We start from the raw sequence: 26170 nt of genomic DNA on the forward strand, positions 1-26170 counted from the left end.
CAAGTTCTTCTGTGTCATCATGTTCTACTAGTTCTGCAGCTTGAGAGCTTTCTTATACATTTACACTGTAACCATGGCGCTACTGTTTACCGTCACAGTGAAACATTGAAAAGGCTCCGGTCTGACGCGGCGCAGCGTTCCGAACGTTGTGTAATCAATGTATCGGTACGGCGGTATATTAAAAATGTATGTCATAACAAAAATATACAGCTGTATTTGGTATGAACCGGTATACCGCCCACCCCTAAAATTATATATATATATATATATATATACCGTATTTTTCAGACTATAAGGCGCACTTAAAATCCTTTAATTTTCTCAAAAATCAACAGTGCGCCTAATAATCAGGTGCCCCTTATGTATGAAATTAATATGTCAAAATGTTTTAGTACAACTTTGGTAAACTATGAAGCTGCACCACTTGATGGATTTTTGGCGCTTCAGGGCTACCGTAGTCAGACGCCTCGTGGAGTGATATTTACCAGTACTGTGCTTCAACATGCTGAACTGAAAAAGTGAGTGTAATGTTCTATATTTTATGTGTTAAACCTGAACAATGTTGAGAATTATTGTTAATGAGTTGAATAAAGTTGGACTTATCCGACTATTTTGTTTCGCTTAATGAGCCTTAATATTAATAATATTAATAATAATAACAACAACAAACCGGTGCGCCTTATGTATGAAAATAGACCAGTCAGACCCATTCATTGATAGTGCGCCTTATAATACGGTATACGATTCTGATCGGGAGATAACGTCAGATTCCGATCAAACCACTTCAAACCAGGCCCAGTTTCCGATCTGATCACCGTGATCAGATTGGGACATTCTTAATTTACGCAACTGGTTTGATGCAGTCATCTGATGGTTGCCATGGTTGCACAGATTTCCATGTTCAGTTTAAGGCAGGGCTCCAACACACCTGAATCAAATGAATGGCTCATTATCATGGTTCTGCAGAGCTTGAAGACAACACATTGGTTTCATCCAGGTGTGTTGGAGCAGAGACATCTAAAAGTCTCAGGAATCGGGCCCTCGAGGACTGGAGTTGCCGACCCCTGTATAAATAAGCACTAAATCATCAGATTTAAATGCTACAGTATTTTACCACAGACTCTCCATGGGGTCAGAAATACATACCAGTAATGACGTGATGAGAACATGATACGTTAGCACTGATTGGCTGATTACTCCAAAATGGTGATGGCCACATATAAAGGTATATTGCATATGTTTAAGGCTAAAAGATTATATAAATTGCTCCAAATATCTTTTTTTTTTTTTTTTTGCTTTAACTGTTTAAAAGTAAAAACAACAAAAAAGTACAATTAATGTGCGATCAATGTATGATCAATGCATGACTTTGCAGCATTAGAAATGAAGATGTTATCTGCTCTAGCTTCTAAAACTTTTGCCGGGAAAAACTCAAAGGTTTTTTTAGGTAGAAAACTTAAAAAAAAGTATTAAATTTTTTTTTAAAAAAAACAACTTAAAAATCAGTTGTCTTCACTTCATAAATGAGAATAATAAATGTTAAATTAATAATAGTTTAAAAATATATATAAAATAAAGTCTGTAACCCAGATGTTCATTAAAATATTACCCTAGCTTTACAAACTGTATTAAAAAAAAATAGAAAATAAAGTATAAAAAACAAAATAAAAATCAGTTGTCTTCACTTCATTAATAAGAATAATAAATGTTAAATCAAATATAGTTTAAAAATATATATAAAATAAAGTCAGTAACCCAGATGTTCATTAAAATATTACCCTAGCTTTACAAACTGTATTAAAAAAAAATAGAAAATAAAGTATAAAAAACAAAATAAAAATCAGTTGTCTTCACTTCATTAATAAGAATAATAAATGTTAAATCAATAATAGTTTAAAAATATATATAAAATAAAGTCTGTAACCCAGATTTTCATTGAAATATTACCCTAGCTTTACAAACTGTATTCAATCCAGTTATAAGTTTGCAGCTCATTGATTTGTTAATTTTCCTCTCGACATGCGTGTCACAGATTTACCTGTGGGATGAATCCTGACATACAGAAGGGAAAGCGTTACCTGTGCAGTGTTTAGTCAGGGAGAAATACAGGATATTAACCCTGCTGAACACTTTTTATATCTTGATCAAACAAGCAGAGAATGATTGTGGCTACGAACAAAGACCGCCTTTATTTCCCCGTGTTGTTCAGGGTCAACGGGACATTCCTCAGTCCACAGGCTGGCACACATAAAAAGTACAGAGGATGTGCTTTACCTCAGAAACACATTTCACACAAATTCTAGTCACGGGACGAGAACGGGAAACACGGGAATTTCGGAAGTGAGTCTGAAGTCAATAAGTAACAAATACAGGGATTTTGTTAAAGAAGATGCATCTAAGATTTATTAAAATGTGATCAATACTGCACTGACTAAAATGAATGAATGCTATGCATGAGTTGAAAGTTAAATTTTTTACATTCACATTCCTAATTTTTTACAAAACACAAAATACATCATTACACGGTAATGAAAGCTCAAAAGGAGAATAAGCCGAAGCAAGAAAGCTTATAGGCGTCTACCCTATATATTCAATTATTATCACAAACATACAAATAGCCTCATCAACAAGAGAAAAGCATTTTAATATATTTTACATCACACTGAATTATCACAAACTACACACATTATACATACATTACATTGGTGTTAATGATATAGCATTTATATTAATTCCAAATATTACAGGTTAAAAAAGAGCTATGATCTAATGCACTCTAATGGCCCACAAGAGAAAACATGAACCAATGTGTAAATGAAACTTAACACTTATTTTGCATGATTGCAGTCATTTTTAATGTTAAACTGATAAAAAAAAAAATAAAAAAAAAACATCAAAATTCTTTCAAAATCCTTCCATTTTCCTCAAATCATTACATAATATTTCCTTTAATTAAATAGAAATTGGTCACAAAAGCTAATGAAGATCCTGCTGGGACTGATATGTGTGACATATTGCTTGGATGTTGTGGGTTTCTTAGATATTTTTAATATATTTAATGTATATGTAGAAGTGCAAACTAGTGCACGATAATGTTGAAATGACTCGCTTTCCCGCCTAAAATTTGTGGCCCACTTGAGATCAAACTACTACCTATTTGAACTAAAATGAGTTTTACACCCCTGGTCTAATGTGATTTACATATTTCTCCAAAACACTTCTCTTATAATGCATTTTGAATTCCTGTATACTAGCAGCACTATTCAGGTTTTCCTCTAAACTATTCCACAGGTTGAAACATTTTTGTGGTAAACATTGACAGGGTATTCAGGGTAGTACGACCAGAGCATACTGTTTTGAATAGAAAAGTCATTGTTGTTCCATTCTTCACCATAGCGAGGAAAGAATATCCGAACTTCAGTCACAGCACCAGGGACAACATCCTTCCCCTCAAACACCATCCAACACTCAACTTTGGAAACACTTTCAATCGCTTTGTGCAGCTGGAAACGATCTACAGTAGGGTTACAGTATATTGTGTTGGTGTGTGTGTGTGTGTTGTAGCTAATGCTACATCTGTCTGCTGAAGCCTCATACTTAAACCATCAAAATAGAAACACCATCTGGACACGAGACAAGTCAACATGTATCTCCTGCAAAGTTTCACATATATATATATATATATATATATATGTTCCTTGAGATGTGTTAAGTTATGCAGATCAAATGTAATTCGATTCGTCAATGTGAACAATTAAATTAATTAATTTCACAGGTTTATCACTTTACACTACGCCACCCGCACACACGCACACGCACACACACCAATGCCGACAAAGCAGTCATGCAAAGCACTTCATGGTGTTCAGATGCAGCTCACATTATGCTCAAAGCAGGGCACACGCTGGACAGAATGATAGCTTGTCAACAGGCGAACACACACCTCACACCCGTTGTTTATTAATGTACTCTGAAAAATAATGATTAAGGGCCAAATTTAGGATTTAAATAAATAATACAATATAGACATCTTCTCTAAAGAATAAAAAAACCTTTACATGGTGGCATGGTAATAACTCTCAAAAAGAAGATCACAATTATATTTAAATTAAAGAAAAAGTAAAACTAATAAATGTGATTAAAAAAAATTACACTGGTTTCCTCACATTTTCTTTTTATTGGTTAGCATAGCATGAAGCAACCAGTCCAAGATGTTTGGTTAGCTTAACATTTAACGGCTATTCTCATGTGTTTGGTTAGCTTAGCATGTAGCGACCAGTCCAACAGGATTGGCGAGCTAAGCATGTAGCCACCAGTCTAACATGTTGGGTTAGTTTTGCATTTAGCAGCTATTCTCACGTTTCCTTAGCTAAGCATGTAGCTACCAATCTAACATGTTGGGTTAGCTTAGCATTTAGCAGCTATTCTCATTTATTTGGATAGCATCTAACATGTTAGGTTAGCTAAGCATGTATTGTTGGTTAGCTTAGCATGAAACAACCAGTCCAAGATGTTTGGATATCTTAACATTTAACAGCTATTCTCATATGTTTGGTTACCTTAGCATGTAGCGACCAGTCTAACAGGATTGGCTAGCTAAGCATGTAGCCACCAGTAAAACATGTTGGGTTAGTTTTGCATTTAGCAGCTATTCTTACATTTGGTTAGTTAAGTATGTAGCCACCAATTTAACATGTTGGGTTAGCTAAGCATGTAGCCACCAGTCTAACATGTTGGGTTAGCTTAGCATTTAGCGGCTATTCTCATGTGTTTGGTTAGCTTAGCATGTAGCGACCAGTCCAACTTATTAGGTTAGCTAAGCATGTAGCCACCAATAGAGCTGCAACAAACAATTATTTTCATAATCGATGATAATAATAAGATAATCAATGAATTAGATTTAAAAAAAGACATTTTTAATTTTAGCCTCTTTATTCATCCCATTGTGAATGTTTCTTTTATTCTGCATTTATTCCCTTTTAGTCAAAACTCAATTTCAAGTAAGCTGGTATTTCTAATAAAAAAAAGGTTTTTAATATAGTGTTGCTGACCCATCTTATGATAATCTGTTTTTAATAGCGTGCTTCTAGAAAAAAAGAAATACTTTAAATGAGTATTGTGAATGATAGTTTATTAGGTAATAACTTTCCTATGCTGTAAGTTATTAGCACAATGCTTTAATTTAATGTAAATAAAAGGGAACCGCAGGAACAAATAACTAATGTGTGAAGTTTTGTGCTATGAAAGAAATCAGTTCCGCTGCTATAGCTTTTTTTTTGTTATTCTGAAAGCTTTTCATATTAGTGAGAAAATGTTTTTTTTTTTCCATGTCACTACTGCTGTCAGCTCAGGGGAAAAAGATCACAGCTATGTCTGTGGGCTTTCCTGAGATCTAACGACAAAAGCGTAGTGCTGGGTGAAGACTAAAAAGAGGATGCAAAGATGGTGTCTTTGAAGCACCATCACACAGTGTGATGCAAGGTGTGCGTGAACGCTACAAATAGGTTTTTATATTATATCTCTCACGGACAAAAGACGCGCTGCATTATATAGTGTGAGTCTGATTTCATTTCATCCAAAGTATGCATTTAGTTGTTTTCTCACATTTCTAGATTTCTAGAAAGATTTTTTTCTCAGATAAAGACAGGCTGCGTTTGAAATAGCATAAAAACTTACTAATACTAAGTCTGACTTCAAAATGAGTATGTAGTGCTTTCACATAAGAGATAAAGTACACAAGAAATACCCAGATGTATACTATATCTGGACATTTTTTAAGTATGCACAGTGGGTAGACTAGCCATACTCAACCACCCCATAATGCATTGTGAGCAGAATGTAAAATCATTTTGGGACCGACTTCAAACTAAAAATGCAACTTCCGCTTTTCAAAACAAAAGCATCTCCCCTTGTCTTCTTTTAGTTTTTGTACGTTTTAGTAAATAGTGCTCTTGTTTTGAAGTTAACTAAAGATTTGTCAGTAGCACAATCAAGGTTCTCCGAAAATCTTCAAAATGTCGGAATGAAATGTGTTTCCGTGAGTTTTTTGGATCAAATGACCACATGTTGATATTCTACTTGGTCAATTTCTCACTTAAAGGCACACTGTGTAACTTTTGGCCACTAGGGGCGCTAGACCTGTAACTTCCACGTCAAGCACCCCTAGTATCCACAAGCGCTGCAGCACTGTTGCAAAAATCAACAAACAGTCAGTGATTGAATTAAAGTGATACGTTCTCCAGACATTCTCCAGGTCCAGCGCTGTATATTGACCTGAGGAACCATTTAAAATTACTCATATGGGTCACCTCTTTAAGTCAAAAAGTGTGTGCCTTTAAAATAATCAGAGATATTTTGCCTCAGTGTGCCTCAGGTTTTTGTCGTCGTAGGTTCCAAATGCATCTTGGGAAACTTGAAAGTATACTTGAGTGGGAATAATTATCATCCTACTCATACATAGTATACAGCAGACAGTATGTACTCATTGAGTTTGACGTGTATAGTACGGAGTGTGACATCTTGAACACAGCCTTAGTCGAGGCCTCATGGGTCAATGAGTCGAAGATCATTTGCTCAAAAAAGATTGTAAAGGTCGAAATTGCCGCTCAAAAGTTTGTTTTCACCTTTGCTGTAAACACTGTCAGAAAAGTTCTTTGCAATGTATTGTGGGATGTGGAGTCCCATGGACTGGGATTTCTTGCGTTTGCCCCCAAAAACTCGGCCAAAGTGACACAGTGACCCACATTTCTGGGTTTTTAACTGAAAGTTGTGTCAAAACAGTTTCAGATGTTTAAGTTTGGGTTTACCCAGGAAAATCTGAGGTGATATCACGGGGAATATCGGGACAAAACGAGAAGAAAAAACTAAAACACTTCTCTGCATCTGTCTACGGGACATCCCAGAATGCAATGCGCGTAACTTTTTCGACAATGTCAATAAAAGTATTTACATTGAAGTTAAAAACAAACTTTCGAGCGGCAACACTGTCTTTATGTGATAAAAAAAATGTCCTCAGTACCAATGATGGAGTTCATGCTTATGGAGGTTAATGTCAGACAGATGATGCCTTTTACCAAATGAAACAAATTCATACAATGTACCCATTCAATCCAGCTGCAGAGTAAAAATGGTTTACAAGTGCCTCTATCATCAGAAGTCCATTATCTACAAAACTATTAAAGGCATTTTACTAAATGTGTCTTCGCACACATAGAAAAGCAGATATTTACTATAAAGGGTTTGTCTTGTAATTGAAAGAGTAATCCTAAGAGGTCTTTGGCTGCTAAAATTTCTGCTGCTACTGACCTGCAGCAGATCTCATTTGCATATCAGACTTGGCAAATCGGATGAGCGTTAGAAGTGTGGCAAACAAGGTAATTGCCGCCTAAAGATACTTCTCAGTGCAAACTTCTAAAAGGTCTGAATTTACAAATTAAATGCTGCGAACCAGACCTGAATTAGTTTGTGCAGTGACACATGGAGAAAGTTCAAGAAGTTGAACTTTAGACTGGGAAGTTAAAATCATGTTTGTTGAGTCTTTTTCTTTAAACTTTGTGTGCAAGGCGGCATGTATAAAAGAAAAAAATAGGGCAGAACGGGTGATATTTATTCAAAAGTCTCAAGTTTTACCAGCTAAGACAGAGGATTTACTTGATACCATTTTTTTCCAGTTTGTTCCCAGTATTCCCAGTGATCTCACCTCACTTCATTGAGACATTTACTTTTGGCCGGATTTGGATCTTCCTAAGTAAACTCCAATATAAACATCCGCCATGGTTTTGTTTGCCACAACTTTTGGTGAAAATACCATAAATGTGCAAGAAAGTCACTTTGCCAGAGTTTTTTTGGGCGCAAACGCAACAAATCACAGTTATAATGAAGTAAAAACATCCGTCTACGGGACTCCACATCCCACAATTCAATGTGTAAAAACTTTCCCGACAATGTCAACAAACCATGTGCTTAAAGTGAAGATCAAAACAAATTTTCAAGCGGCAATTTCAACCTTTTACATATTTTTTTCAAGGAAATTGTCTCTGATTTATTTGACTAAAGGCCTGCACTGTTCGAAATGGTACACTGCACTGCAAACTCAATAATTATATACTGTGTACTATATACTAAAATTATGATTTGGATGCTGAGCGTTCTCACTGAAGTATACTTCCAAGTTCCCAAAGATGCATTTGGAAGCTACAACACAAACCAGAAGCACACTGAGGCTAAATACAATATCTCTGTTACTTCTCGCCCTTTGAAAGTTCTGAAAACATTTTAAGTGAGAAAGTGACCAAGTAGAATATCAACATGTGCTCATTTGATCCATAAAACTCACGTTTAAAACAAACTCACGTATACACATGTCATGCCAAACACTTCAGAGATTTTCAGAGACACTGCCATTTTGCTTCTGACACAACTTCCTGTTAACTTCAAAACAAGAGCCCTATTTACAAAAGTGTTAAAAACTAATGGAAAGCAAGAAGAGATGCTTTTGTTTTGAAAAGGGGATGTTTGACTTTTTGCTTGAAGCTGGTCCCAGGACTATGACTAGTGTATCCATCGTGCATACTTAAAAAATGTCCCAATATAGTATACATCTGGGTATTTCTGGCATACTCAACCTTTTCATACTATCTAATGTGAGCACACCGCATACTAATATTGACGTAAGACTTAACATGAGTAGTAACAAGTTTTACTATGACATTCCAACATAGCCTTTGTCCCCAACCGTTTCAAATAAGGAAAATAAATTCAGAAAGTTTAATTTATTTATTTAATAATGTCGGCTCCGCATACTTTTAATCAGACTTTCCCATGTTCCCGTGAGAACTCATTGCATTCGTAACAGTCTCTGTGCCTTTAATTTCATACGTCATGTTTTCCAGCTGAAAAGCCAAAACTCATCAGGTTTTTGATTCCTAATCCGTTCACAGTCCAGCTCTGAAGTCTTTAACCTACACACACCACTAGACACTGGTTTTAATTTAGACAGTATATGTGATGACGCTCTGTCAGGCTCTGTCTACTGCAGCAGTTTCCAGGCCTTGAGCTTTATTTTTCTTGTTAGTTTAGCCATTAAATCAAGTCAGGTGATAGACTTGGTCATTCCCAAACATTTCTGTATTTTACACTTGAGAAACTCTTTGGTTGGTTCAGTTTTTTTTTACTTCAGAAACTCGAACCCAACTCAACTGTTATAAAAAGGATGAAAACAGCAGAAAAAGGAACATAAATGGGAATAGGGCTGTGCTATATGTTGATTATAAAAGCTACATTTACACAACTGGAAGTCTTAAAACAACGTGACTACTTGATGAAGTCATTACAGTGACGGTTGAAGAGTGTGATCACAGTAGAAGTCGATGTGCTTATTATGGTGGAAAAGAACCCTGTGGTTCTGCCATGCATTTCTTAGACAGGTTTAAACCTGTCATTGTGTTTTATTCTATAAAACACTGTATGTTGCTCTGAACACACCTGATTTTCTGTTGCGGAATCTTGGTTTTGTTTACATTAAAAACTGGTATTACATCTGTTCTTGATTTGCATCCTATTGTAAAATCAAGCTGTTTGAGTGTGTGTGGTAGAAGGCTCTTCCTTGCCCACACAGGGGGGGGATAAATGCCCTCTGTCACCTCCCCCCACCCATCTCATACCTTTAGTTGCCCTTGCCCTTTGTGTCACGGCTGGTTTGTCGGCAGAAATGTGGCATAGTTGGAGGCTTGTTTTCTGACCTTTGGGCCAACCAACCATAGCCATAGCTGCCACGTTCTATGTAGCATAAAGATCACCATCCACTCATGTCACAATCACTGGCGTCCAGGAATCCAACATTAAAAACTGGGACCCTATGATAAAGTATTATTTATTATTTATTTTATTTTTTAATTAAGAGCAATTCCGCTGTAATTACACCAGGAATGTCATGCTTGTGTGTTATTAAATCAACATTAAATAAAAGATCGGTGATCACTGACCCAAAGTTTCCCAAGATGTACAAAAAAAATCCTGTTTTTGCGAACTGCTTGACAACATGTTGCAACAAACTACAATGACTATGTACTAAAGGTTAGGAACAGGAAGTACCATGTCATTAGTGCAAAAGTTAAAGTTGAATGGCATCCTACACAGAAAACACAGCCGTAATGTCTTCTGTTAACACACACATACAAAAATAAGAAAGTAAAAAAAAAAACATTTGGCGCATATTTCTACAAATCTAAACTTGACATTACTAATGGAATTGATTATATCATATTTTATCACCCTATAAGTATTCCTATAAAGCTCTTCATATACTTCATATATAAACTGACACATACACATACGTAGCTTTGTACAATGTATTAAAAAACAATGTTTTTTTCTTACCAAGCGTCTCCTCTCCTCTTCAACAGTGTTCAACAGCTGCGAGAATTCTTTGAACGACTGAGCTGAAAATCACACACACACACGCACACAAAATTAAGTTCTGAAACACCATTTTAAGCTTTGGCTATGTACATCATGTAAATTTAATGCATTAAAACAGCTTCAACCCAAACCACGACCATATGCCCTGGCAGATGTGATTGGAAGGGTTTTATAGTGATTCCAAGGAAAAAAACAAAAACAAAAAAAAACATGCCAAATACTATACAAGCCTGTTGCATCAATACCAGCCCATGAAGTACCGTAGTTAGTCTGACGCTAACCGCTCTTTTTAGAGTTGTTTAGCACTCAAGGCTGCTAACAAGTAGCCTGGTGATAAGCCACACCCACTTCCTCTCTGGTAATACTGCCATTTCTGTTCATTTCTTGGTTTTGAAAGAAACCGAACCAATCAGAGTTGTACAGAAAGATCGTCATCTACTGGGCCAAGCAGCGTCAAACCAAACATGGCGCCCGCCACGGAGAAGGCGTTTGGAGCTGCCGCTTTGCTCTGTTTTAAAAAACCTGGATATACTGTATCGTTGCAACCACAACAAGAAGAGGCTTTAAAACCAAAACTCTGTACTGTACTAAACACCATTTTCCTCTGCCGGCTCCGGTTAAAAAAGATCTACGCTTGTAATGCCGATGTCGTCACATCCGCACTTCATTTGACTGATTACTCTGCACACACCCCCCCCCCCCCCCCCCCCCCCCCCCCCCCCCCCCCCCCCCCCCCCCCCACACACACACCCCCCCAAATTCAAATTCTTTGTGAGCTCTTCCAGACAAATTGCCTGTATCAAAAATTGAATAATACAAGGACATTACTGGCTAGCTACAAGAACGTATGAAAAAGTTAGCAAATTAATTAAATTAAACCACAATAACTTAAGAGAAGACGATTCCCTAACATGTTGAACAGTGATCACCATAAGCCTGTTGTTCTCAAATGGGGAGAAACAGGCTTATGGTGTATTACAGGGGGTACTTGAGAGAGAAAAAGTGGAAATCTAAAACAAAAGCTTTAAAAATACAGGGTTTTATAATGTCTATTTTTAGTTCGAAATGATAATTATAATAATGATGATGAAAATTATATTGATTAAAACATGAACTTAAATCTCAAGTGTCAGTCTTGGTCTCTCACCAGCCGGGAGATGAATAGAAATGATAAAAACTATAGAGATAAATCTATTCAGGAGGCACTAAATACTGTTTCATTCCACTTACTGATAAAATGCGATTCTTTAAAATGTGTGTTTACACTCCTTTATTCCAACATTATTCTCTATAGTTGTTTTTTCATAGTATTCTGAGTACTTGTACCAAAAAAAAAAATGTTCGAGAACCACTTCCATAACCCATCACAGAACATGCACATAATGTACAGAAAAATACAGTTATTTTTGTTCAAGTCTTGATCCGGAATGTAATCTTAGTGTCTAGGGAAAAGTGAGCTTTTGTTATCGACATCATATGGGATTTGAAATAATATTTTCTCCCCCCACAGCCATAAGCACTACTATGTTCAGTGTTGCCAGATTCCATAGTTATTCTGCCATTTGGGTAGCTTAGAAATATTTTTTGGAGTTAAAATGTAATAAAAAATATGAGCGGGAATAGACACTGAGGTCCTGTAGTGGATGAAGTAGGCAGAGACAACAAAATAATGAATAATTGTTCTTTGCACCCAATAAAAAAAATGTGCATTGTTAGTACAGACCTTTCAATGTATTGCATTTTATAAATAAATAGGAAATTAAAGCTCACAGCTGTCTAATTTCAAACAGGACTTGCAGTAAAAACAAGAAGATAGTCATCAACATCCCCCACCAGATTGGTTGTCATAATAACTCACAACCTTTTCCTACATGTCCTAAATCAAAGATCTTAGATATATACATAAAAAAAATATTATCACATCAGAATAGAAAATTACTATCTTAAACAGTTTGTGAAAAAAGCTGTCCCCTATTCATTTTCGAACTCAATCAAGGTATTGATACCCTGAAGCCACACACCGAATTTGGTTATTGTATCTTAAACAGTTTCTGAGAAAAGCTGTCCCCATTGAAGATACCTCAAACAGAGTAAAAAAAAATGGAAAAAGGGAAATAACTCCTGAAAAAATAATTGCACGATTCTCATTTTCAAACTCCATCAAGGTATTGCTACCCTGAAGCCACACACCAAATTTGGTTATCATATCTTAAACGGTTTCTGAGAAAAGCTTGTCCCCTTTAACTCGGACAAACGGACGCTTGGACGGACGGAGCTCAATCCTATATCCCCCTTCACACTTTGTGGTGGGGGATAATAATACTTGGCTGCCTGATTACTTCCTTTTATTATTTTTTTTCTTCTGCTATTCCGTGTCACACTATCCTTCCACAAAGCAGGAAAGACTGATGTTGTAAAGCACATTTACACCATCTGGGCAAGGCTCAGAAGCCTTTACTATATTCTGCTGATGAATTCCATCTAAAACACACTGAACCTTATCTGCCAGCAAATTGCACCATAATAGCTGCACAGCTTCATTAAATCGAGGGCCAGATACAATGTGGCCTCCGTTGGTCAACCTCCGTGTAACGCGATGTCCAGTCATTTAGCAGCGGTCAGGCGGCTCCACTCACCAAGACGCTAACATAGTTATCAACAGCGACAGCTTGGCACGGGAGTCCATGCATCCTCTTGGACATTTTTGGACCATTTACACACCAAAAGCTTTTAAAGAGCACAAAGCTGATGATTGTGTGCCAGCGAATCCTAGCAGGCAGGCTTGCCTCCTATTAATGTGGATAACCCCCAGTGCAAACCTCTCAGGGGGTAAAGGGCACAGCTGGAACCACTGATGGGACAAGATTAGAGTCTGACAAAAGGAAATGGGAGTCAACGCGAGGTTACAGCTTGCATATCTTCCAAGGGAAAGGCAACAGGCTGCAAGATCCACTGAATGAAAGGTAATTTCACGATTCAAGACTCAAAATATGATATGAAACTTTGTTATTTAACTTTGTTTTTATTTGCAATTTAAAACATGCAAACACCTTATAATAACTAAACACAAAAACAAAACACTCTGCAACACTTAGGAGTCTCTAAATTCTTCGAAATGTCAATGAGGAGGTTCTGTGCCCAACACCAGCTAAAGCGAAAAGGACACGTTTCGGATGCACAGTTGGAAGCAGCGATCTCGTCATGCCGAACTGCTGTTAGCATAGCCGTTAGCGTCGGATGAGAGTACACTTCCGGGTCACGTATTTAGGAAAATTGGTAATGGAGAAAACTAATAAAGGTGTACGTTTTCTGTTTTCTGTACTGAAGCAAAAGAGCTTGAATTTGAAAAACAAGGCGTTTTCTGTTTGGTTTTGGAAGCAAATATCAAATATATAGTGTTTTTTTTTTTTCGTTTTTCATGTTTTTGTTACATAACGAAAAACGAATGATACATTGATGATTCATTTTACTTGTTAGTCATTCTGAAGTGATCCAGTTAATTATTGGCATCACTTTTTTTTGTAAACAATCCACTTCTGCCAGTTTTTTTTCATGGGTATGTTCTTTAAGCTTTAGTTGGTAAGTCAACTTTTCCATCAGATAGATGTCTGAAACCAGTGCTCTTTATTATTCAATACAAAAAAGCTAAAACATTTGAATAAAACAAAAAAAATTGTCACTTCAATCAAAAATAAACATTTTCAATCAAAGAAGAAAAAAGTGTTTAAATGCAAAAAAATATTTGAGACCCAAATAATTGTTTTATTTTATTAGTCATCTTTTTTGTATTTGGGCCATATTATGGGTAGTATTTGTGTCTTTATTATTCAATCAAAAAATAAAACATTTCAATCAAAAAAAATAAAACAATAATCTTTGTAATAATCTACATTACAACACAGTTATTTGGCATAGCATAGCTCATTATGTCATTTATGGTTGTGTTCACCATCTTCCAGAAAGGTTTTGGCGTAGCACGGCTCCAAAAAAATATGTGTATGGTTACTGTCTTGATCTAGTAAGATTCTTCCATCCAAACTGTCTCCACATCTGTGAGCAAGTGGTAGTACTTTGAGTCATACACATTTCATAACACTCATCTGAGATTTTATCCTAAACTTATCCATTTTTAATCTTGACCATCAAGATTCTGACTTGGCCATCTATTCCGTCTTGCTGGTGACTTTGACCTTCTTAGACAGCAGCCAGTCACTTTTCTAAAAAAAAAAAAAAAAATCCAAAGTCTCGCTGTGACATCAATCCTTTGGCCCCATCGATTCTCTGGTAACTTGAGTAGAATGTGAATGTCACCACGAGGAAGTCGCGGAGTGAAATCAATAAAAGGTCAGGTGAACCCTTTCTCGCAGCACATACAGGATACCGGTGGTATCTGGGGAAGTTTGGAGCATCAAAGTGAAATATAGCACAACTACATCAGTAACAGGGCTGGCATTCCCACAAGGGTCCTGTCACGTCACCCAGAAAACCCAAAAGCCTATTGTTTCATTGATGACTTGATTAATTTCAACAGACCATTTCATTTTTTCCCCCTCAAAATGTAATCATGGCCTTTTCTCTCTGGGATGATGAGTGAAGATGGGATTATTTCACTCAGACGATGAACACAACTACACTATTCATCAAATATTAACAAGGGACGCAATGAGGTGAAGGTGGGCAGATCAATTTAAAATATCATATCCAAGTAATGTATAGACACTGACGTTAATCAATACTCGATCAAGAATTCTATTCCTTTTCGGCGCTCTGTATTAAAGCCACACATACTGTGTAACTGGAATCCGGCTCTCTGTAAACCCCCAAGGACCACAAAAATAAAACTGTACAATAATATCAAATTCGCATAACTCTTGCCAATTTAATATATTTCAAAGGCAATGAAAGAATATGTTTAAGAGAATCCTCTGCCTGACAGAGAGCATTGATGTAACTTCCAAACAAGAGGATTTATTGGACACTTTTATTCACTTTTGTTACAACTGACGTTCTATTTCATTCTGTTTAAAAGTCAAACCCCATTTTTTTTCTGTTACTCCTTTAAAAACACATTCTTCCATGAATCTTGAATTTTAAGTCAATGGAGCAGTCTAGTTTAACTCAGATCAATGTCTCATACACACTTTCTTGACAGTTTACTTGTGATAAAGTATTGGTCTTCCATCTGAGATGCAAATATTTGATTTAAGAATACAGAATGGCGGTCTTTAGTGGTTGAAACCATACCACCACCATTACAACCTCAACATTTCTTGGTTTGTGGGTTGAGAAAAGAAACCAGAATAGTCAAACCCAGGATGCAATCCCACAGTTTTAACAACAGTCATCGCACAATGGCATCATTAAGCAAGCAGACTTGAATATTTCTTTATTCAGACAAGAACTATATGCTCCCTGGGGAGCTTTGCTTGACAAGATCCCCGGACTGATCAGTTGTTTATAGACGCGTCCCACCAGGAAGTGGTGACTGAGTTTTGACAGCTCTGAAGAAAGGCTGAAATGTCAGCTGAAACTGTCAACAAGAAAAGCAAGGAAAGAGGGACATCTATACCAAACAGATAGTTTTTGCCTGGAAAAAGAAATATTTAACTAGTTTAAAAAATAAGACATGAGGAACACAGTTAATCTTTCTTGATGTCTTGTCCAGTTGCTGCTGGATAATGTCCTGTCCAATTTTGAAACAAACACCACCACGATATCGGACCAACGTGAGCCTTTGATGCTAACATTCCTATTGTCGAGGTGGACGGAAGAGTGCACTGCGCATTCGTTATCACAATGTTTTGTACCGGTGCGTATTTAACCGTGGGTGTGGGCGCGTGAATAAGCGAACTGTGAACTAGCCAAATATTCCGGTCTTTAAGCGCGCACTCACCTTGGCAATCTAGACCAAGGCTACTAGTGTTTCACACCTAAAGTACGGATTGTTTCAGTTCTGTGAGCGCAACTGTGCCATGTTTGAGCACAGCTAGGTAACAGGAGGCGGTCACGCAGGTGAAGAATATGTATGCACTGTACGAGCATCCCTCCACAATAAAATACAAAGGCTGTGTTCGAAATACAATGGCTGTGTTTGAAATGTCAAGATAACGCATTACTCATACTAAGTTTGACGTCAAAATTTGTATGTAGTGAGTTCAAATTAGATAGTATGAAAAGATTGAGTATGCAAGAAATACCTGGATGTATATTTTATCTGGACTTTTTTTTTAAGTTAAATGTTTCGTAAAGGCTTTATTTAGGGTGTGTTCTTGCATTTAGCATCAACATGAAAAATGGTTTCAAATAGGGTAATTTTAACAAAGTTTCAGGACATCCAACGTACTTCGGTCTCAAAAAATTCTGAAATTTGTTACTATGTTATTAGTGAAGAGCTAATAAACAAATGATTATAAGACACTCATATAAAGGATTTTAAATATTTGCGAGTGGTGAAATAACCCAGTTGGGGTCCAAACTAAAAATGAAAAAGTCCCAATGAAAATTTCAAGAGGGTGTCACCTAAGAACTTAAAAAGTTTTTATAATATAAATTAAAACAGATAGATTTTTTTTTTTTTACATTCCCACGTGCAGTTACTGTATAAAGCCAATGAAAATCTGTCAAAAACGTATTTATATATGTGGCTAATCATTAGTGATGTGAACAGTCTATGTACATAGCTCTAAGATGATCAAATTACAGGGAACTGAGGCATATGCAAAGTTGTTTATTGAAGGACCAAACATGTTCCAGCCCCAAACCCAGACAAACTTTTTTTCAAATTTGAGGGGCTGGCATGTTCACCAGATAGAATGTATACCAAATAAGTTTGTATATTCTGAGAGAGTAGGTGGAGCTGTATTACTATACCAAATATCAGTTTCCTATATGATGTAGTTCCTGAGATATTGGAAGCTGAAAATGGAAGAAAAATAAGGACACGCAAAAACAGGCACGTAAATACCCCATCACTAAATTGGCCATATCTCAAAAAGTAGTTATCTGATAAAACTAAAAATGTAGTGTGCCTATTGAAATAATAATAATAATAATAATAATAATAATAATAATACATACACTTTCCTGTTTCTTTCAAGCTCTAAAAAAAGAAGTCCATGTTATTTCTACAACATCCTTTTAGCGCTAAGTGAGGACAGTTGCTTGATTATAATGTGAGTTGAACTAATGCAGATTTTTCCACTATGCATAATATGCCTCCAACACACATGGCCGTTATACATCAAGGGCAGTAAAGGGACTCTTCTTGGAGAACTCAGATGGAATTAACAGCCCCATGCAGAAACATTGCAAAATGCAGCTTGGCTCTCACAGATGGACAGTAATTCAGAGTCTCCAGCTCCACAGAGCAAATGACAACCTCGGATAATGAGCAGGGCAATGAGAAGAGAGAGAGAAAAAAAAGAAAAAAGAAAGAGGATGAGATGGGCAGACCGGGGATTGTGTCTGTGGAGCCAACAGGGTCCAGTGCACATCTGGTTTTACATAGCGGAGGCTACGAGGTTCGGACCTCCATTAATCTCTGACACTGATCACCATTAGTCTTCCTTTGATCTTTTACAGTCTTGAAAGGATACAAGTGAAGAGTCATAAAGAAATCAATAGGATTAATTACGCATGCACCGTAGACGACCTCCGGTTATATATAACCAATGCCAAAGTACATTTAATTTTTTTTGGACTGAGAACAATGACTGTGTTAGGTTTTGAATATCTGCAATACTCCCGACAGTTTTCCTCTGAGAGAAATCTTCAGAGAAGTGTTTTTTGATTCAAGACTAGAAAAGACACCGTTTTGAACAGAACTTACCAATGTTCACCTCATCATCCGTCTCTGCGTCACCTATGCACTCAAACTGGAACTCCTGCAGGGACTGAGAGAACTTCTGGACGGCTGCGGAGAGATCTGGAAAATAAAAGTGCCTGAGTGTCAGATGAAGCAGAGCGCGGGTGAGGCAGACGCCAAAGATGTGCGATAAAGTTGAAACTCAGTTCATCCTTAATGAACTGTATGAATTATAAAGTGACTTACTGATCACTGCTGCTTAGTTTAGTCAAGGGAACAAATCCTATGTAAAGCTAGCAAAGGTAACACAGGCACCCGAAGCCTCATGTTTAACTAAATAAAATGCCATGTTGGATATATTCTTGTGCGGTTATTGTTTTTCTTTTTCTTTGCCAGTGCAGTAAACTGCAGACAGATGGTACTGGTATGTGCACCTTAATTAAAAAAAAAAGAAACAAAAGGGGAATCTTTCAAATACAGTCAATTATCTTCTTCAGCTGTAGAAACTGTGTGACACTGGCTGCGTTTCCATTACCCTTGAAAATGCCTAAAATCTAAATAGTGCAATAAAACTGGTCATGGAAACACCTGAATGGAAACACTTTTGACGTACCTGGTCACATGACCACTGCTCTTCGAGAGAACACGACGCGGTACTAGGCGTGTTGAAAAAAAATCGATTTGGAGATAAATCACGATAGTACGTGACGTGATTCTCTAATCGAATAAAAATGCATCAATACCGAATTCTTCATTTATTTTTTTAAAATTGTTTTTTATCTTTATTTATTATTTTATTTCCACTGCAGGAGACATTGTAACTGCACAAAGAAGTGCGCTGAAACCTCGGCATGTTGACCAGCTTGAGTTTTTTCAATGAAATCTAAAAAGAAAGTACTAACTTTCTGCATTTATTTGTTGTTCTAGGCGTATACCTCAGTTAAGTTGCACTAAAGTCATGTTGCACTAAAGGCAAAGTTGGTTTAAAAGCCACAGGGAGATTGTATGTAAATTTTTTATTGTAAGTTGTTGGCACATGGCATGTTTTGAGCGTAAAATATGCCAATAAAATATATTTCAAACATAATGTTCTCATGAAGGTGTACACATTTACAGATTAGTTGTTTAAACATGTTAAAAAAAAAAATCGCATTATCACCGTATACTTTAATATCGGGATATATCGTATCGTGACCTACAGTATGTATCGGGATACGAATCGTATCGCCAAATGCCAGGCAATACACACCCCTACGCAGTACTTGTAAACAGAAGAGGAGGCTGAGATATTTCTAAGCATTATACTTAAATATTATTAATGCCACATTAGACGTGAAACAATAAAGGAATACAGAGTGTTATCAGTAGGTTTGGAACGTCCGTCTTTCTGCAGAAAAGTCTCGTAAGACGAGATTTCACTCGAGTTATGAGATTCTTGCCCAAAGCAACGTTCAATGGAAATACGTTCAAAGCAACATTTAACAACATTTAGAAATATCACTTTTATTTTGAGTAAATCTGTAATGGAAACCCAACTATTGTGCACCTTCATTAAACCAAATCCCTGGATAATACCGGCGTAAACCACCTAATCTTGCTCCGAGACGATTCCAAGATTTGGCATTAACTGTATGTGCATCGAGCACATGTTCTCTATCATGTTAGAGATGTTAATCAGGTCTGAATAGTTTTTTTTTTTATTATTTATTCAGTTTATTTCCGACATGGTTACATTCACTTTTTTTTTTTTTCACATTTTTTTTTCTTTTTGTACATGCCGAAAAAGGAGACGAGAGAAGCAGTTTGCTTATCCGGGTCCCGTCCCCTGTTTTACCATCGCAAATTTACATGGGTTTACATGTCTCTCTGGTAAAACATTCTTGAGTTGTTCTGAACCGTCCTTTTTTGTGTATTCTCATCTGTAGTCAGTGTTGTCCTCCTCCTCCTCCTCCTCCTACATAGTGATGTAACGATTCACTCAACTCCCAATACGATTCGAGTCACGATACAATTCTCTCACGATTTATTTTACAAAACGAGACTGTAGACAAATGATGATATAATATAAAATATTCCTTTATTTTTTAGAAAATACTGTACTATTTTCATTTAATTTTTCATTGTCAAAAGAATCCCTTGATCAACTATTCAAAACAATGGAATTCAACTAAAAATAAATCTTGAATGAAATAAACAAAAAAATTAATAATACAAATGAAAAAAAACCCTATTAATTTAAATTCTGGTTCTATAGTAAACAATGCAAAACTGCATAATAGTTCCTTTTCTTTTTAAAAGTGCAACTAAAAGATATTTGTTTGGACCAGCAGAGGGCGCTGGTAACCCAGTAGTCGGTTGACATGCATATATTCTAGCAGCAAAGAAGAGATGCTATGCGCTAGCAGACAGAGCTAACAGAAAAACGTGACTTTTACAGATATTCACATAATATTACAGATAATCTTTTGGTGCTAAAGGGGTAAGGAATCATTTATGAACATGTTTAAGAGTAGAAGACGGCCAGAAAGAGAGCAGTAGGAGATTCCGCCGGCCGCCTCCACTTATGGACAAGAGAAGGATAAATGTTTAAAAAAAGTACTGCGATTCAATTTTGAGAATATTGATATGAACCGTGATACCTATGAATCGATTTTTAACTGCCTTACGATTAATCGTTACATCCCTAGGTATGAACCCAGCAGGTCTCTATAGACACAGGCCAGATAGTGGAGCCCAGAGTTCACAGTAAACATGGTGATGCTGCTTTTAGCTGTTATCTTATGCAGTTTTTTACTGTTTATTTTTAGTTAAGAATGATCATATTAATGATGATGGAGATGATCTTGATTAGAACTGAAACTACAGGAGTCAATCTTGGTTCTACACCAGGCGGGAGATGACCGGAAATTACTAAAACTAGGAATACATCTATTCAGGAGGCACTAAATATAGTTATATTTTACTTATTTACAAAATCAACTTCTTTAAAATGTGCTTCATCACTCATAAATTCCATCATTATGCTCTATAGATGTTTTGTCATAGAATTCTAAGCAAAATATTGTAGTTGGACAAAGCAGGGACTCTGAAATAAAAGAAAGGGGGTTGGGCCAAAAAAGTTTGAGAACTATTGACTTTCAGTCATTGTTGAACACCGTTTAGTGTTGGTATATTTTTTATTGTTGTTTAATGTTTTCTGTTACACTTTTCAATCATGTAAAGCACATTAAATTGCCTTGTGTATAAAATATGCTATACAAATACATTTGCTGCGTCTTTCAAATCTCCATAGGGTTTTTTTTTTTTTAACTATCAACGCACACAAGCCGATGGGATATTAGAAAATGGCCACAGGTGTAACTTTGACCTTTGTGTCAAAAAATGACAGACAAGAAAAAAAGCAAGTTCATGTTTACTGCATTTTAGGAGGTGAGTTTAGTATTTAAATACTCTTTTCTTTCTTTCTTTCTTTTGTTTTTACAATGTTTTTACAATTTGGCTGCCTCCAAAGAAAATATGAGCTTGTTGTTTTTTAATTTTATTTAAGTTTTCACCCATCAAAACATACCTTTCCCCTAAAATCTCCAATTTGGCATTCAAACAGAAAATTTCAAAGCCTAAAATGCTTAACCAGAATTTGATTTGTACCTTAAGTTTAACCACTGTGGTTCTACTGGTTAAGCCACAAGTAAAACATATTAAGAATTAGAGCAATTGACTCTAAAAATACATCAGATTAAACATACATAATATACAAAATGATAAAAACACACAAAATGAGGGAAAAATATACTAAATGATATCAAGAGAACACACAAACAACAAAAATACACAAAATGATAACAGCATACAAAATGTGTAAAAAATTAACTATATAAGCAACACCAAGAAAACACAAAATACAGAAAATGACACAAAAAACTCAAAGGATAAGAGAAAACACAGAATGACAAAAAAAAAAAAAAACACAAAAAAAATTACAATGATTTTAAACACGGTTGTGAAATTCTCATAATGTGGCACTTGGATTTATTACCCTGATATTGTCCATATCAAATCAAACCAGCTATAACAGGTATGCTAAAGAGGTGAGGATTTCATTTTATTAGTGCTGTCAAATGGTTAAAAAATTATAATCGTGATTAATCGCATGATTTTTCTGAGTTTATTGCGATGAATCACAATTAATCCAGCACGTCATAATCAAGCATAAGAATAAAAGTATTACTACTTTTTTTTTTGCAAAACATGCATAGATGTCGCAAAAAGATTGCATAACCCTTGATGAAATTTGCAGACATGATAAAAAAAAATAAAAACAAGATGTCCAATGTCTCGCCCCAGCAGCTGTACATTTAAGTAGTGTGTGCATGTGTAAAGGTGGAAATAACCTCAGTTTGCATACACTGTGACAAAGCTCTAAGGAAAAACTGTTAACGTTTCACGACTGAACAGAAATCATAATTAAAAGCAGAACAGCACAAAGAGACGACACCTCAATTGACACATCTCAATATAAATATATACATTATCTCACAGTCATTAAAGACAGAAACTCACTAATTGTCCCACACCGTCTTTCTTCACACATCATCACTCACGTATACTTCAAACAGCTGTCAACTGCAAGCACTTTTGCCTGGAAAACTGTGCGCTGCAGATGAATACTGAAATATCCACTTATTCATTTCTACATTTCCATATGGGAAATTATCATTTCTATGCAAAAAGAAAGCACAAAAAACTAGCTGCATTGTTAGCACGTAGCTAAAAACGTGAATTCTATGATAAGCTGGAAAAGGCTTTTCCCAGTTATGTTTCTTTCAAAAGTCAGACGTATTTTCAACAATGCACCTAAACGCAGCACAGCAGGATTCTACATTAACAATGTCACCCATTCTGAAGCAGCTTGACTGAACAACTCCCCTGGCTGCTGTCATCTGTTACATATAATGAACATACTGAATTTCTTCAATGCCGTCAAGCATCGCAAGGCTTTTGTCACAATGATTTATGTCTTAGGTAGAGTAACTGAAAGACAATTATTTCACTAGACTTTTAGATTTAGATTTTAGATTTTATCTAATCCTTCCTTCATTTGTCTTATACTGTACGTCTCGTCATCTATACATCAAGGTTCTCACCAGCGCTGTTGAGCGTAGGGGCCCCCGATGTTGTAATTTGGCTCCCCTACGGAGCAATGGTACCCCCTGCGTTCAGTTTTCAGCAACGTAGAAGGAATTTTCTGTTGGTTTTTTTTCCTTTTCTTAAAAAAAATTGGTACCGTTGTAATAATTGTTACACACTCCCAGGTGTGCACAGGTTGTTTTAACTCTCTTTTTTAATGTGAATAACCCAGAAACACATACATCAGCCACACCGTCTATTTAACCGTTTTTACCTGAGGACCCCTGCAGCCCTTTAGCTGCCCTTGATGCTGCCTGTGTGCATCCTTTGCAATACGTAACCGTAATGACCTTCAACGTATTTAAGCGCCGAGGAGTGCGGACAGTCCGGACTCCACTGTGCGTGGAGGTTCAAACATACTGTGGCATGGAAGGGCCCGGCGGAGAGGGCACCGCCCCGCTCCCAACTCGCAGGTGGACACGGTTACCTCGCTGAACCTCTCACACCCAGCAAAGACTGTCCTCAGTGCGTCCTGACACGGAGACCGTATCATGACAGTTGCTCCTTTTCTTACACAATTATTTGAAAGTGAAGACGACAACGATGATGAGTAGCTGCACATTATCTCAGCCTTACAGTCCCTTGCATTAATAAATCATTGTGCTCTTTATCACATCCAGCTTTATTAAAAACCCAAACTCCACAAGTGTTATGACAGCTGATATTGTAGGTTTTATATGTTTTTCAAAGTTGCTTTGATATGTGCACAGCAAATGTTTTGGTTTCTTGTGTGATTTATGCTGCTCATTTAAGTTTTGTTTGGAAGTCTTGTATTTTTACTGAATACGCTTTTGTGTTAGAGCAGATTAAATTAGCTAATCAAGCTAATATTTTAGTTATTTTTATATTATATTTATTCTTTTGTAATATGATTACTGTTGTAGTTGGTGATTTGATATACATAAAGATAATAGTGAGTGATACATTTGTTTTGTTACTATAATAAACGGACACAGACACATATACCTTGGTTAAAAGTATGAAATAGCCACAAAGTGAGGAAAAGAAAAAAAAAAGATGCATAAAAAATTATGATAATCGTTAATGTCGTAACAATCGTTGATTAATCGAATCGTAGCACCCTGAATCGAAATCCAATCGTGAGGTCCCTTAGATGGCACACCCCTAAAAATAAGGCAGTAACAAAGAAAAAAAAAAAATACTTTAGCTTTACTTCACTAATTTTGGCCCTCAAAGAATTATAAATTAAAACATTTTCCACGCCACGCGCTTGCTTGCGCACCACGCCTGGTGAGAACCCTGTACCTGCTTATCGTGTATAAAGTGCTGGAGTCTGTTCCAGATGGCAAAGGGCGTAAATCTGGAACATGCTTTTGTCATTATCTTAATACAGGAAATGACCAAAAATTGTCACATATCCTTATTTTTAAAGGAAAAGTCTTTGGAGTTCTTGGTAAAAATAAAATAAGTATAGCTTTCCGATATTATCTGTTTATTACTGGCCTGTGTGAGTATGCCGGGCTCTTTTCCGTTCATGCTGTGACAACAATACAATAGTTTATCTAACAGAAATAAAATGCAGAGAACAAACCGACCTCACAGCTCACAAAAGAATTAATCATCTCATCTCCACAGGAGCACAAATTACTTTGAGGAAAATAAAAAAGCCACACATCATATATATAGTTAAAAATCAGGCTAACACAAAAGAGAAAAAATAAACTTACACCATTTAAAAAAAAAAAAAAAAACTAGTTACTTAACAAACATCAAAGGGTATCAGATACACGCGCTAAAGTTAGTCTGAGCACTTGTAAATGTAACCGAGGCTATACTACATCCTTTAAGGTGAAGAACTGTGTTAGAACGGGTCACTGATGTGCTTTTATTATCACTTCTACCTAAACTCTAAAGCTGAACATTAGAGATCGATACTATGCAGCAGATGTCTGAATGCTTTTGCTGGAACATCAATAATAAATGATCTTTTAGCACTGATGTTCAGACGGCCCCACCTTTACGAAACAAACCTGAGTTGCACTCAACTGAATGAATTGTTTCCGATGGCCACCCCACCTTAAAAACTACAACAAAATCAATGACATTACTGGATCTTGGCTGTCCGTGCATTAATTATTTAGTAATCACTACAGACTGCAACGCTACACTACTAACAGCATTATGAGCATTTACGTTTTTTAATAATATGTAAAGCGTTCATTTATTCAGACAACCTTTTTTCAGGAAACGGACTTTGATCTCCTGACATATTTCGACTGTTGGACTTCAAGAGGCATCTGCTGATCGCTTTGATGTTTTCTCGACTTCCGCGTAATAATTCCAGCAAGTTCATTAACTAATAAATGTACAAGTTCACCAAAGTTGATGAACTTGCTGGACTTATTATGCGGAAGTCAAGAAAACATCAAAGCGATCAGTAAACGTTTCTGAAGCAGACTGGCAGTTAAAAGTCAAAATATGTCAGGAGATCAAAGTAAATTTCCTGAAAAAAAAAAGTCTGAATAAATAAAACCTTAACAACAGAAGGGTAAGAACAAAGAAACAAAATACTGACAGTAAAAAGTGATGGAAACTAACAAAAATTGTTATTTTGCAGTTTTAAAAATGAGTTTATATTGTCTTGTAATTTTTCATTTAATTTTGTTCAATTGTTGAATAATCTTACATATAAGTTAAGCTAATGGCTGATTTGCACTTTCAAAATATAAATATATTTTCTTTTTATTGGATGTTATTTTTAGGGTCTTGTAATTTATTTTAAATTATTGGTAATTTAAT

The 26170-nt window shown here is 36.2% G+C and overlaps 1 protein-coding gene across 4 annotated transcripts in view; it reads right to left on the reverse strand.

Moving 5' to 3' along the window:
- Nucleotides 1–26170, reverse strand: part of arhgap42b (Rho GTPase activating protein 42b) — a 105860-nt gene that overhangs the window by 53912 nt on the left and 25778 nt on the right. For all 4 annotated transcript variants that reach the window (XM_028464329.1, XM_028464328.1, XM_028464327.1 and 1 more), the window contains exons 2-3: nucleotides 18248–18343; nucleotides 10378–10439 (exon numbers count right to left, since the gene is read on the reverse strand). In XM_028464329.1, the coding sequence (XP_028320130.1) occupies nucleotides 10378–10439; nucleotides 18248–18343 (158 nt within the window). The remainder of the gene's footprint in view (nucleotides 1–10377; nucleotides 10440–18247; nucleotides 18344–26170) is intronic.

This window comes from Gouania willdenowi, chromosome 13, assembly GCF_900634775.1.
Source record: "Gouania willdenowi chromosome 13, fGouWil2.1, whole genome shotgun sequence".
Classification (NCBI taxonomy): Eukaryota; Metazoa; Chordata; class Actinopteri; order Blenniiformes; family Gobiesocidae; genus Gouania; species Gouania willdenowi.